General features: G+C 43.4%; 1 protein-coding gene and 1 long non-coding RNA gene across 2 annotated transcripts in view; one reads left to right on the top strand and one right to left on the bottom strand.

The window, feature by feature from the left end:
* Window positions 1–1500: 1500 nt before the first annotated feature.
* Window positions 1501–6579, bottom strand: NR0B1 (nuclear receptor subfamily 0 group B member 1). Its single transcript, NM_214387.1, is given in 2 exon segments — window positions 1501–1819; window positions 5382–6579. Coding segments are annotated over 2 exon segments (1419 nt in total). The 5' UTR covers window positions 6556–6579; the 3' UTR covers window positions 1501–1574.
* A 79-nt stretch (window positions 6580–6658) lies between these two features.
* LOC110257744 (uncharacterized) overlaps window positions 6659–15040 on the top strand; it is a 296540-nt gene continuing 288158 nt past the window's right edge. Inside the window, exon 1 of the long non-coding RNA XR_014835223.1 lies at window positions 6659–6824. This is a non-coding gene — a long non-coding RNA (uncharacterized LOC110257744). The remainder of the gene's footprint in view (window positions 6825–15040) is intronic.

Here is a 15040-nt window from a genome sequence, read left to right on the forward strand (position 1 = left end):
CTTCCAGTATGTTTGGAATTTTGCCACAAGCCAGGTAAAGGGCACCCATGTGATCAATCCTCAATAGAAACCCTAAACTCTGAGCCTCAAAGGGCTTCCCTGGGCAGAAATATCACACATGCGTTGCTGAATTTTTATTGTTGAGGAAGAGTTTGCTTGAGACCCCTCCTGGGAAGGAGAGAGCAAAAGGAACCCTGCACATGGATTCCTCCAGACTCTGTGTCTTTTCCCTTTATAGTCTGGTTTCATATCCTGACCACATCTCTATAATAACTCTTAGCCTGGAACATAGCTATAGGCTGAGGCCCATGAGACCTTCTAGCAAATCCCTGAGTGGGGTGGTGATCCTGGGATTCCCCCCAACAAAGTCACTAATGGAAATCTCAGATATTTTCCTATCACATTATAGATGTAATTATTTTGACATGTCAATTACATTAATCACTGCCTTAAAATTAAGGTAGATAGTAGACCTTTCACCAGATAGTTTTTTTAATGTGTTGATAAAGAGGCATGTATACTACTTTTCAAAATATTTTAAGAATTTAACATTTTAATACTGTATTTTGATATCGTTAATTTTCTTGGTAATCCTATTTATTTGCTGCATTATTCTAATAGATTGATTCCTGAGAAGATGCCCATAGGATTTCCCAGACTGCCAAGGGGATTTGCACTGAAGAAAGTTCAAGGCTCCATGTGATGGGTTATTAGCCTGGACTAGATGTATTAATCACTTATGGGCAATTTGTTACCTATAAGTGAATAAACATTGAGTGCCCTAAATTTTATCCGGGGACAAGGAAGAACTAGTTCTACTGACTGCATTTAAAGGGGCAGCAGGAGCCAACAATAAAGTCATTTTATATTTCAAACCATGCTCGTTCAATGTGACAGTTCTGTATATAATGTATCTAAAAGGTGAGATATAATTGGGGGTTTATAATGACGTTGATTTTTCTGGAACTATAGTGCCTTCTTATAGAATATAAGTTTCTTGCTTAACTCTGTACAGAAAAATCCCAAACTAAGACTGAAAAATCTCCTTTACTTTCAGGTGCCTCTATAGGCACAGATTTACACTTGACTTTGCACAAAGACGGTCTTCCACACAGCAGATGTGAGTGGAAATGTAAATCCAAGTCAACCTATGAAGTCACTGTTGTTGACATCATATTAAATATGATTTTTAATATTTTTGAAGCCTTACTTATACCCTGAAGAACCTTTTCACAATCAAGTTAGTGGGTAACACCTTACCATTATAACTTGATGCTGTAAATTTGATTTTGGCAGGTTCAGTGGAGAGAGTGGCTAACCTTATGAAAATAGCCTATTAGTGTAGCCCCCTGCTCTTTCTTTAAAGATGTACAGAGACGTGTTACCTGTTGGCAAATATTTTCCTTCACATTGAAACAGTATGGAACAGAGGATTTTCCTAATTGTCCATAACTAAAGTTTTTCTTTCACCGAATACAAAAATACCAGGCATGTAAAAATAATAAGAAAGTTTATTTTACACTATTTTACACTCTTCTGCTCACAGCTCCTGTACTTGGGTGGCCCGCATGCCTTCATAACTTTGCACAGAGCATTTCCAGCATCATGTCATCCATGCTGACAGTGCCAATGATGGGCCTGAAGAACAGTTCGGCAAGGACATTGGCATTGATGAATCTCAGCAGGAAAAGGGCACTGTTCAGCTCAGCAAATCTGGCCTGGTACCCCCTGTGTGTCATCCTGATGTGTTCGCTAAGGATCTGCTGAGTTCCCCACTGAAGTCCCTGGATGTACTTCACGCACTGAAGCCCTGGCAGGTCTGGAGGAGGAAAAGAAAAAAAAAAAAAAACTTTGTTAGACACAGCTCATTCAGAGCCCTTGGCTAGCTTTTAAAATATACCCATTTCTGTTCCCTCTTCCTCAATTAAAAAAGCACTCAAGTTTCCTGGTAAAAGTTCTTTCTACAGCAAGAATAAAGCACCAAGCCAGTTCTAAGGTTTCAGAAGCAATGCTTCCAAGAAGAAAACATCGTGTAATTATTCTTATTTAATATTCATTATGTTTGTATTCTCACATTTAAAAACTGCTGACCCTGAGCCAACAAATGCACGCTTAATTCAGTATGACATTAGAATGTAGTTTAATCAATCATTGCTCCGGTTCACTGTCTGTGCACAGCTCAAGAAATTAAAATTATTTTAAGAAGTGTGCACTTTATCTTTCACCTGTGGGAAACAGGCCTTAGGATAATGGCAAGAGGTATTGCCAGGTGACAACTATGTTAGCATCCTCCCTTGAATTTCCCACCATTGTACTAATTACAGCCCATGCTGGTAAACTTCACGGCACCAACTAAGCCCACTGTACCATGATTTCTGTATTAGACAAGGTATTTTTTATATATATAATGATTTTTATTTTTTTCCATTATAGCTGGTTTACAGTGTTCTGTCAATTTTTTCTGGAATACCACTCGGCCATAAAAAAAGAACAAAATAATGCCATCTGCCGCAACATGGATGGAACAAAGACTCTCATCCTGAGTGAAGTAAGTCAGAAAGAGAAACACAAATACCATATGATATCACATATCTGGAATCTAATATACAGCACAAAGGATCTTTTCCACAGAAAAGAAAATCAGGGAAGGTTTTTTAAAAAGTGACTTCAGGAGATTGCATCATGGCTCAGCGGTAATGAACCCAACTAGTACACATGAGGACATAGGTTCGATCCCTGGCCCCACTCAGTGGGTTAAGGATTAGGCGTTGCCCTGAGCTATGGTGTAGGTCGAAGACGCAGCTTGGATGCAGCATTGCTGTGGCTGTGGTGTAGACCAGCAGCTGTGGCTCTGATTCGACCCCTAGCCTGGGAACTTTGATATGCCATGAGTGCGGCCCCAAAATGACCAAAAAAAAAAGTGATTTTAATGAGCATTCCAAAAGGCTCTTTAAAAAGTAAAGCCTCTGAAAGCATTGTCCTACATCCATTAAAGGGTTAAAAAGTAAGCATGAAAACATCATCTATTGCAACATGGTACAAAAGTAACTTTTCAAATAAAGAATGCATGACCTTCTTGCAGTACAGTGTGATACCCAAGTAAAATGGAATGAAGTACAATGCAGGAAAGATTAAATGCCTCTAAGTTTTATGCAAGAGGTGGTAAAGAGAGGCTGCTTTTAAAAGTCTTTTGATCCTCCATGATAATCATAGTATGGTAAAATTCTTTAACTTGTATTTAAGTAATTACCAATTTACCATTGTTTAAATGATGTCCATGATTGTAATCATTTTCCTTCCCTTTTTCTACAAAATCCAACAGAAAAGTATTTTAAAAGCACCATGCTGATCATCACAGAATAACAGAGCTAACCAGTGTTCTTTAAACAAGTCATGGCAATAAGTGAGTCATTTCTATTATAGGCAAATAGCAAATCTGATCAGTGAGAATAAAATATCTCTAATCCATATTCCAATTCTGATTACCCAAGTCCACACATTAACATCCCTTACTACCTACAGCTCATTATCCAGACTCGATATGCAATTTTATTGTACTGGGATTTCATTCATGAGGGTAAGAAGAGGCTTGCGTGAAACTACCAGAAATTGAAAGACTCCACCAGGTCTAGATTCATGGCTTATTAAAACTTCACCTTGTGAACTCCACTTTTCTCTGCTTTCATACCACACACTCCTCCTCCTCCATCATCCACTGAAAGTGCCCCCCCAAAAGATTTGCCTTCAAAGTAAATTCAGGAAAGAGAAAAGACAGATGGACTCCATAGGAGGGGGGACAGAAATGTTTAAAGATCAGGGGGTACAAAATGATAAACAGCAAAGAAAGCCACACAGTCAGCAGGCATTACTTTTTCCCCAAAGCAGGTATATCCGAGATTAAACTCATCTGAGAAAGGATTCAGAAAAGCAGAGCAAGAATAAGGGATGCAAAGCAGGGCGGAGGAAAAGAGGCAAACTAGTGGAATGTAAATTTCTGAAAGCTGAGCCACTGTCTTACCTTTTTATTCCAACAGAACAAAGCTCATGGTAGATGTCTAATAAAAAGGCTGAAGGAGCGAGAAGACAGCATTTTCCAAACGATCTTAAGAAACACCTGAGGCACTTATCATGCATACCGATGTGCAGACCCTGGACCAGAGCTACTGAATCAGAACTTCTAGGAAGCAAGTTTGGAAAACAATGATGTAAGCAAAAAGTGACCTATAATGATCACTGGGATGAGCTGAGGTCTCTAATTCCTGAAGCATGAGTTCTGGATGAATTATTATCCCATTAGATATTGCTCTCTACCCCTTCAAAAAGGCTAGGCAGGAGGCAAGTACATACCCCAAGACTCTCGGTGTTAGGAAAAAAGGATGTGGAGGGAGCATGATAAAAACTATCCCAACTCAAGCCGCCTGGAAACTTCCTGCCCATTTGTGAGCCTTTTGGAAGGCTGCGGGTGGAAGATGACTCTAGTAGTAGGATATACTCAAGACAAGGTGCTGGGTTGTCCAGGGAGATGTTCTACAGTGATCTGGTTGCACTGTGTGAGGCAGAGGGGCCAGCAGCCAACAGACAACCTGAAAGTGTGGTGCAGCCCACATCCCCTTGGGCCCAGGAGACCCGAACTTATTTTGGAGCAAGGTCACTTGGGACTGGACTACCTAACATGCCCATGGGATGAAGGATGAAGGGCAGAGGGGATTGATTAGGAGGTCTCTAGGGTAACTTCAAGTTCTGAAGTACAGTGCTCTTGCTTGCATCCCTCACAAGTCTTATTCCTACCCCTCTGCTAACCTGATACAGAAACTTGAGTGATGATAGTCCAGGTGCCGAGGACCATTACAATGACCATTCAGAGGCAGAGGCGGGAAACACCAAGTCCTGCCTCCTGACTGACAATGTCCCTAGGGCATGGTCTCTCTATGGGTCCTTAGCACGTTTCCTTTCTTGCCAGCCTTCATAGACTTCCTCCAACAAAAAACTTTCTAGCAGATTTCAAAACTGAGTTTCAGAAAGAGATATGGCAGAATTTGCAGCGAAGGAACTTTGTTTTGAAGCTCTGCTATTGGATTTAAAAGATGAGAACTGAAGGAATAGCCATGTCCCTTGAAAGCAGACTTCTCTGTCTTAACAGTAAGGTGTAGAGAGATTAAGTACAAACCTCAACAAATAACGCCCCCCCCACCCCCAGCCTGCTGGCAGCTCCGCACCCACGAGAATGATTTCCCAAGCTGCGCAACTCTGCTGAGTTACTCTCGACTCCTGACGTGTGTGCTCCACCACTTCCCTAACTCGTGCCTGCTCCACAGGGAGGTACTAGTACCCAATGCTTTTAGGAGCAGAGAAAAACCGGAGCCCGAGGCCGGCGCCCTTACCCGGATTAAAGAGCACGGTCCCCTTGAGGTAGGCATACTCCTTGGTACTGATGTCTAGGCTCCAGCACTTGGCAAGGAAGCCCTTGATGGCTTGGACCTCGGCGACCGATGGCAGATGCTCGGCCTCCGACGGCAGTACCAAGTGTGGCTGCACTGGGGGCTGGGGCGAAGGCGGCTCATCTCCCTCTGTCTCCTGCCGCCTGGTGGTGAGGATCATCTGTAGCAGGCTGGGCTCCAAGGTCTCCACCGTCTCAAAGTTCAAGCGGTCCTGGGCCAGCTCTAGCATGAGGAGCGGCGCCCAACAGCTGCGCACAAGCACCAACTGCTGGTCCAAGGGCAGCACCTGGAAGCAGGGCAAGTACTTGACGAAGCGCAGCGTCTTCAACAGGCCCGCCGAGGCTGCCTCGCAAACCACCTGTGGGCTCTTGAGGGCCACCCGCCGCTGCGCGGCACACGAGGGGTCCCACCAGGGGGCCCCCGGCTGCGCCTCTGGAGCCACGTGCGTTTGCTTTGCGCTCATAGGCATGTTGCAGAGGATGCCACTCTGCCGTGGGTGGTCTTCACCGCAAAAGCAGCAGCGGTATGGGAGCGTCACCGGCCGCCCGCCAGGCAGCTCCTCTCTGGCTCCCAGCCTCTGTGCGCAGTAGGAGCGGTCCCACCATGCGCCCCCCGGCCGCGCCTCCGGAGCTTCCAGAGCCACGTGCGTTTGCTTTGCGCTGGTGAGCAAGCTGTACAGGATGCTGCCCTGCCGTGGGTGCTCCTCACCGCAAAAGCAGCAGCGGTACAGGAGCACTGTGGCCCGCCCACCGGGCAGTTCCTCTCTACCCACCCGGGGCTCAGAGCCACATGAGCAGCCCCAGCATGCTCCCCCGAGCCGTGCCTCGGGGGCCTCCGGAGTTTCCTGCGTTTGCTTTGCGCTCGTGAGCATGTTGTAGAGGATGCTGCCCTGCCTCGGGTGGTCTTCACCGCAAAAGCAGCAACGGTACAGGAGCGCCACTGCCGGTCCACCCGGCTGCCCCTCTCTGCCCACCGGGGGCTCCGAGCCACAGGAGCAGCCCCAGCACGAACCCCTCAGCCGTGCCTCGGGCGCCTCCCGTGTCGCATGCGTTTGTTTTGCGCTCATGAGCATGTTGTAGAGGATGCTGCCCTGCCACTGATGGTCCTCGCCCGCCATGGCCCGCTGCGCGGGTAGCCCGGCTCTGTCCAGTAGCGGCCGCCTGCGATCCATTTATATTGAGCGCGCACGCACGCGCGTCTGCCGTCTCCGCCTGAGCAAAGGCGCGGAGAGGGGCGCGGCGCTCGGGCGTGTTCGCTTGTGACCTCGGCGGTTCAAAAGGGGCAGAGGCTTCTTAAAGGCTGAAAATGGAAGAGGAGCGGAGGCGTGGGAGTTCCTGGAGGAGGGAAGAGTGCAATGAGAGGAAGAAGGCAGAGCGCAGGGAGAAGGTATTTGGGGGCACTGTTCCAACTCTTTTCACTAAACCCTGGCACTAATTTGCTCCCTTTACTGGGAGGATAGTGGCACCGAAAAGAGGAAAAATCTATTTCTATGCTATTTTGCGAACTTTAATTAAATGATTAAACTTTGTACGACTTTTATTTTGTATGTGGATAGGGAGGTCTCATTTTCAGAGACCTTGAAAAATATAGATTGTGGACCAGCAGTATCAGCATCCTATGGGAACTTGATAGAAATGCGCAATCCCAGGCCCCAACCAGACCTTCTTACTCTGAATCTCATTTTAACGAAGTATCCAAAGGATTTGTTTGCGTCTTAAATTTTGAAACATCACTGGTCTAAAGATGCTATCATAAGCTCTTTGTTTAATTCAAGCAATATTTATGAGCACTCATTCTGTCGTAGGTGTCGTGTTAGAGAGCTAGAGGCAGCATCCAGCTTATAAAATGGCTAATATTTGGGAATATAATCATAACAAGGGGCTAAAAGGTTGCTACAGTGAGAACTTTGGATTCTTCTAGAGATATTACATTGGGTAGACGTGCAATTAATATTTCTTCTCCCACTCTTCCTAGGCAAATCATGAGAAACAGGTTTCAGAAAGCCTGGATCCTTTAGTCCTCGCTTGCCACCCAGCCCTCTTTCCTTGAGTTCCTTGCAGGCACTAAGATAACTGGGAATTCCCACATCATCACCTGCCCCTTGTGTAACTAGCTGATTGTTTCACCAACCATCTGATCAACTTGAAACCACAACCCCTTTAGTCCTCAAATTCCTCATCTCTCAAATGGGAAGTTTATTTCGTTATCTCTTGGGTCCATGACTGAAGTCATGGAACAGGGAAGGGGACTGGTATATACCAGCTGGTATAGAATCCCAGCTATTTCCTTCTGCCTCCCCCCCCCCCACCCCGGCTTCCTCTTTCTCTCCCTCCCTCTTTCTCGCTAAGTTTCTCTGAGACCTGGAATTCTAAGCATAAGTGGAAAAGCTCAGAGACACTTATTTTGGATTCAACCTGAAATTTTATTCTGCCTCGAAAGGCTGTCTTACACAGTGTCTAAATCTCCATGCTGGCACCAGATTGCTTTGATTTTAATTCTGGCCCTGATACTCTATAGCCCCAGGGCCTTGGGCAATGTATTAGTTTCCTATTGCTGCTGTAACAAATTACCACAAATTTAGTTGGCTTAAGGAAACACAAATTTATTATGTTACAGTTCTGGGGGCCAGAAGTTTGAGATCAGTCTCACTGGGGCTAAAGTCAAGGTGACATTCCTTCTGTAGAAGGCCCTACAGGAGAATCTCTTTTCTTGCCTTTTCAGCTTCTAGAAGCTGCTTGCATTCCTTAGCTCTTGGCCACATCACTCCTACCTCTGCTTCCATCTTCTTTTTGTCTCTTATAAGGATCTTTATAACTATATTGGGCAAACCCAGATAATACAGAATAACCTCTCCATCTCAAAGATGGTAATTAAATCACATTTGGGAAGTCTTTTACCTGTAGGCTACCAACTCACAGGTACTGCGAATTAGGACATGGCCCTCATCAGAGGCATTATTAACCTTCCACAAGACAGTTACTCAAGCCACCTGTGCCTCAGTTTCCTTTTTTGTAGAACATGGACAATAGTCTCTGTGATGTGATCCTCCTGTGTTGAGTTAATTCATGTAAAAAGTTTGCTTGGTACATGATAAGTGTTGGATGTATCAGCCATTAACCTCCCCCTTTTAAAGATAATGTGGGATCACTTCAGAGTTAGGTAGTACTACCCCAGCAACACCATTATTCCCTCTCTCCTCCGGAAGCCCACCCTCACCCTCCACCCTGAAGCCGTCTCATTTTTTTCTGCATGTCCACATTTCATGGCCCAGATTCAAAACACTGGAAGGGTCACCTGGTCCATAGCAATAATATATATTGGAAATGTTATCTCATTTACCTTGTCATCATTTGCCATTTCCAATATTCAAGCTACTGTTTTGGGTATTGTTACTCCTGTTGGATGAACCCATCAACCAACCTACCTGAAAAGCACCACCTATCTTAGTCCCCTCTTTAGGTTGCCGGTGCTAGTTGCTTTTTATTCTGTTACTCCATTTTATTTTTTTCCTAATGCTTATCATAATCTGATGTGATTGGTGTATTTAGTTATTTAATGCTTGTTGATTGTCTCCCCCAACTAGTATAAGTCTCCTGAGGGAAAGGAATCATCCACGCTGTATCCCAGTGATTAGAATAACATCTGGCAGAAAGTAAGTGTTTGAAAATGCATTTGTTGGCCAACTATATCTTTAGAGAAGGAGGAGAAGACCGTAACTCCTGCCTTCAACTCAGAGGGACTGTGGCTTCACTGAGCCTGGAGGGAAGAGAAGTTAGGAAGCCCTGTTAGACTAGGAGCCTTTTTGAGGTATTTATTTATTTATTTATGCAGGGTGCTACAGGTGCTGTGGTAAAGTTACAAGAGAACTTGAATTAATAGTCAAAAGACATGGCTTCGAGTTTGGGCCCTTCCACTCTAAAGGTATAACATTGAACAAGTCATTTAAGTTCAGCTTTCACACTTGCGAAATAGGGAAAAGTTCTATAGACCACAGGTGATCAGCCTGTTCTAAGTGTGTGCTACAGGTGCTGCGGTAAAGTTACAAGAGAACTTGAATTAACAGTCAAAAGACATGGCTTTGAGTTTGGGCCCTTCCACTCTAAAGGTATAACATTGAACAAGTCATTTAAGTTCAGTTTTCACACTTGTGAAATAGGGAACAGTTCTACAGATCACAGGTGATCAGCATGTTCTAAGTCCTTCAAGGGTTCTTCTTATTTCTCTCTCAGTATAGCTCTTTACAGAAATGTTTGCTGACCTCTTCACTAAGTTGAAAATATAAAGGAACTTAACATTCAAATTCGCAAGAACTTTCCCCTCATTCACTGTCTAATGATTTAACACTGAGCGAAGAATTTAACATTATGCTAGCCTTTTCCACTCTGCAACTAGAACAAAATGCTATAAACTGTTTTAATATACGTATCCTAGCTATGCACAATTTAAGGGCTTTTCTAAAACTCATCTTATAAGCTATATATATATTTAATCCTAATAACCAATTAGGATTGTGACTTTAATCATCTATACCAATTTTTTTGTGACTTTAATCTTCTATAGCTCACACATATTTGATGCCTTTGACTTTGACTTTCAGACATTGTCCCAGATTGAAACTTCAGTGCAGTGCTGAGAACCATGAACTTATAATACATTGGTTGTAATTCCTGGTCTTTTCCAAGAGCAGTCTTCTGATTTTCTTACTTGTGCTTTTCTTGAAGTTACTGTCTTGTATTCAAAACTCTGAAGGACTTTCTAGGTTCTTTGGATTGACTCTTTCTAAGGAGAGTTTGCCTGTTTGTCCTTCACAAGTATTCATCCTTGGAAATGTCAGGAGAAAACTAACTTCATCTTTCCACTTCCATTTCTTCCCCCTGAACAAATAGCTCCTGAGTAACAAAATTGTCCAAACAAGTGCAGAGGTTTGCATCAAGTTCTGCCAGCCTGCTGGCTGCCATAGGATTAGTAAAGACATAACCTTCTAAGTCAGGCACAGCCTTCTTCGTTTGATTTGTTCCATGTCCTCAGGCCACTGTGACAGCTAGACAAAAAGACACTCATTAACTGCACCTGTTATGTGCTGAGCTTGTCCACAACTGCAATTTGGATATTTACACTGAGTCATTGTTCGGTGACCTTGGTCAATTGGACACCTGCTCTGCAGAATCCATTATCTGTTCCAACTCAGGGTGGGAGTAAAGCTGCTTTTCCTGCCTGAATGCAACCTTCAACTTCAAAGTAATGCAGTTTTCATTAAAGGATGGAGGAGTGAAGTACAGGTGGGGATATAGCCGGGTAAAATTGTAAAACTGACCTTTGCACAGCAAGCTGCTCTTGACCTGGAAAGGCATGGCGATCTGAAACCTGACTGTGAATTTTCAATCCAGGCTTAAAAGAGCTGGAATGCCTCAGAATTTGGTTCCTTCAGTAAACAGGTGACAGAAAGTAACAATAGTGTTTTCCTACTTTTCAATGTAGGTATTGGGTAAACACTATTGTAGAAAAATAGTGCCTGATAAAATCCAAGAAATAGCCTCCCTCCTCTTTCTTTCCAAGACCCAGAATGTTGGAAGCTCTATTTATGGAAGAATTAATAGGCTTTAGCTGCTGATTCATGAAACTCCTACAGAAGATCAAGTTATCATTATTTATTTCCTTCAGATGAGCTACAAAGAAGGTAATCCATTGCCTTAGGGGTCACATAGCTGCTGAGCTGGAATAATGACTTATATTCACAGTAATTCTGAAATGTTCTCAAGTCAGCTTTCTAAGTCAGTCAAACAACCAGTCTGCTCAAGGAAAAACGTCCGTCAAATCAATTTATGTTGCTGCATCTACCGATTTTGAATATGTCCCAATACCAGATGTTGATCGAATTATCTAATTTATTAATTTAGTTGCCCGACAGGTTTAAAAATGATTGCCCAATTGTTTAACAAGCTATTAAAATTGATTTGACTGGTAAGTTTGAAAATTGTTGCTCTGCTGGTCCATATTGCTCTGTCCCCTAATGGTGGTGATAATTTTAGTTACAGACTCCCCCTGTATTGGTGTCTGGAACTGTGGTAATATCTGTCTCCTAGGAAATTGCTTTCTTTTCTCCTTAACCTCCTCCTCATGACTCACTCCCCACAACCATCACACCTAAAGTCATTTGTACATTCCCTGGCATTTTCAAGGCACTCAGTAAACACCCGCTTACTGAAACAGAGTGAAGTTTCTTCCACATCTACACATGTTTTTAACTTCACTACGTTGCCCAGCCTTTTCTCGTTTCCTGTGACTGAGTGGATTTGAACAACCTCGGCAGCCCTGGTGGAAAGACCCTAGGTCCCTTCTGCCAAATACCACTGCAGTTTCTAGCTTGATAATCTTGAAAATGAGAGTAAATATATTATCTGTGTTTACTTCACAAAGTGTGTATGAAATGATTAACAATATCTCATAAATGTGAGTTATTACAGTCAGATTGTAATTTAGTCAAGTCAGAAGCATGAAACTTTGTGAAGTGATATATTGCCCAACTAAATCAAATTTGTGCATTTGAAACTCTGTACATATACATATAAATGCATTTGAGATAAGGAGTCTTACAGTTGATAATAAGTCATTCAAGTTTGGAGGTAAATGCAGCTAACATTAGTAGGGCTGTACAATCTAATTGCTTTCTCTGAGCCCACAGTGCCAAACATAAGAAGGACAAAAAATGGAGGGATGGATGGAGATGAATTTCTTTGCAGTGGAGCCAGATGCTGGTGATAAAGAAAACCGAAGCTTTTATTTGCAAACTGATGTTTTTGCCATGTGTGTGGCAGGGTTGTTAAAAAGAAGCCGCACTTGCTTGAGTTCTCTGAAACAGGGCACTAGGTGGGGACTGTGCATAGCCTGGGGGAACTGATCCCAAGAAGTCGTGGTGAGAATGCAGGAAAAGTGAAGCTGGGGAGGAGGGGAGACCAATATCCAGGTGCATTACTGAGGTCACTGCTGTGAGCACCAGGAGTGACTTTACCAGGGCCACCAGGGCCACCAGAGAAATAGAATGCCTCCAGGAATGGTCCACCCAAAAGAAGTCAGAGCAGTATTTATCCATTAGTTTCCATCCCCCAAGGTTGACTGTTGTCCCCAGTTCCCACCAGTCTTCTGGTGTTGCAAAACACCCTGAGTGTGAAAAAAGCGATTGCATGCATGGAACCAACCATCCACCCACCTGGCCTTAGAATTAGAAGTACAGGCAAGAAGATAGAGGGCAAGGAATAAGAGACCTCTGAGAGAGAATTTCCTAGCTCAGCCTCCTTAATTTGCTGCCCTGAGGTCAATCCCATTTGATACGGGAATGAGTTGAGGTGAAACAATAACTACCTCAGGGCTCTTCTGCTGAGCTTGTTCATCTTTGAAAATGATGTTACCATTATGTCCCATGATGTTCATTTCTTTAGATAAATAAATCTCAAGTGGGAGAAGCAGGCAAGAACATTTACCCAGCAACTGGATAATGATTTGTCCTGACTGGGCCTTTATTCAACAGTGTTACCAGCTCCTCTCATAGATAGATTGGGAAAAAAACCCAACGATATTTACCAGTAAAACAAAATATCGCCAGGTAGCCACAACTTTTTGCAAAAGTAGTGATGGTAGCGTTGCATGTATATTTGGGGAATTTCTAAAGACCTTGACATTAAGCACAGGTTCTTAGGATTTTAATCTATGTGAAGAAGTTTAAACAAAACTAGAACCTTCGCACAGGCTTCCTGAGGCTTGAGGCATGGCTGGATCAAGGTACTCAAACTACATTGCTGGGACATGCTTCTGAAGCCTTCTGACCTCTCGTTCCAATGTGAGTTATCCTTGATTCATATCCTGCATCTGACCCAGTAGCCAATTTTATCACTTCTCCCTTCAAATTGTATCTCAGATCCAGCATTTCCCCACCACTATCATTACCATACCCTGGATCAAACCACCATCTTTTTTGACATCAACTCTTGTAATTACCTCCTCACTGCTCTCTTGCTTCCATTCATTCTCTTTCTACAGCTAGTTCCCCAAGTAAAGAGTGATGCCTAAAGATAAGTGAGAGGGAGTTCCTGCTGTGGTACATTGGGTTAAGGATCTGGTGTTGTCTCTGAGATGTCGAGGGTTTGATCCCTGGCCTGCGCAATGAATTAAGTATCTAGCATTGCCGTAGTTGCATATGCTGAAGCTGTGGCTTTGATTTGATGCCTGACCGGAGAACCTCCACATGCTACAAGTGTGGCTAAAAAAAAAAAGTGGTGAGATTGTGTACATTTCTTTCACACTTAGAACAGTCTAGTGGTATAAGACCTTGTTTTTAAAATCTTACTGAACTGGCTGTGGCTCTCTCTAATTCCTCTCCCTCACTCGTGTGCTCTCGCTACATGCTCCCTTGATATTCCTCACAACTGCAACTTCCCTCATCTGGACTGTTCCACCTCCTCTTACAGGCAATCACATGGTTCATTCTTTTCATTTCCATTAGGCTTTGCTCAAATGTCAGGTCCTCAGAAAGCCCCTCTCTGCCTGATTGCCATGTCTAAAATAGCACCTCTGTCACTCTTTATCCCTGTTGGTTGCTTTACTTTTCTTCTTGGGCCTTTGTCTCTCTCTCTCTCTCACTCATATGTCTCTCTTGTGGGAATATACATTCTATGAGAGTAAAGACAAGGCATTCACTGCTATGTCCCTAGTGCCAAGAGCAGTGCCCATGACATGGTAGGTGATGAATGATGTAGCCTGGTTCTTCTTCAGTCTATTGTACCCACGTGCCTTTCTGGAATTTCTTTTCTTTCTCCTGTTGGCTGAGCAAACTAGTCCATGGACAGTTCCTTAACTAATCATCACCTGAATGACTATCCAGCAACGCACTCCCACTCCTATGCCTGCTCTCTCTGCTTTGGGAGCCTCTCTCAGGGCTCTGCCAGGTGGAAAATTCCAGCCTTCTCAGTAGCTTTTACCTGTATGTTTCCTGGGTTATGTTTTCCTCTGCCCTCATTTATTTATCAGTGTGACTCTATCTCCCTTCCATCTTCCAAAAATCTATCCAAATCTCTGTCCCATAGATTGTTTGCTTATCAAGCTCTAGTCTCATCTGTGTCATTTCCTTTGTCATTTTAATAGGATTCTGTGAGGAGACATAAATGTACAAATTAGGGCCCCCTGATACCTTGAGCTGCAAACTCCTGGTCAACAGTTTATTAAGCATGAAATGGTTAGGACTCTGTGTGTGTGTGTTTCTTTAGAAATTGTATAACTCAAAGGAGTATGCCAGGGCCTTAGGCAGAAATCACCTGGAGATAACAAGATCAAGGATGGTGGAGTTTGGTTTATAGGCTGGTAGCAGAAGCTTCCTGTTGCCACTTCTATAACCTTCCTCCAGCTGGGCTCTAATGGGTGAAATAAAAGGTGCAAGTAGGGACCAGACCTTGAAGGTTATTTTAATAACCATTCAGCAGCATTTGAAGTAAGCATTCCATGTATAAGAAAGGACACACAAATAGGAAACTAAACTTTTCATAAAAATTCTGCTAACATACACTAATACTAGAAGTATTGTAATGTATTATAATGTAAACAAAATATAATTT

Source organism: Sus scrofa, chromosome X (genome assembly GCF_054392235.1).
Source record: "Sus scrofa isolate SSC_HxYL_T2T_F1_AM1 chromosome X, Sscrofa_HxYL_maternal_Yorkshire_Landrace_v2.0, whole genome shotgun sequence".
NCBI classification, from domain to species: Eukaryota; Metazoa; Chordata; class Mammalia; order Artiodactyla; family Suidae; genus Sus; species Sus scrofa.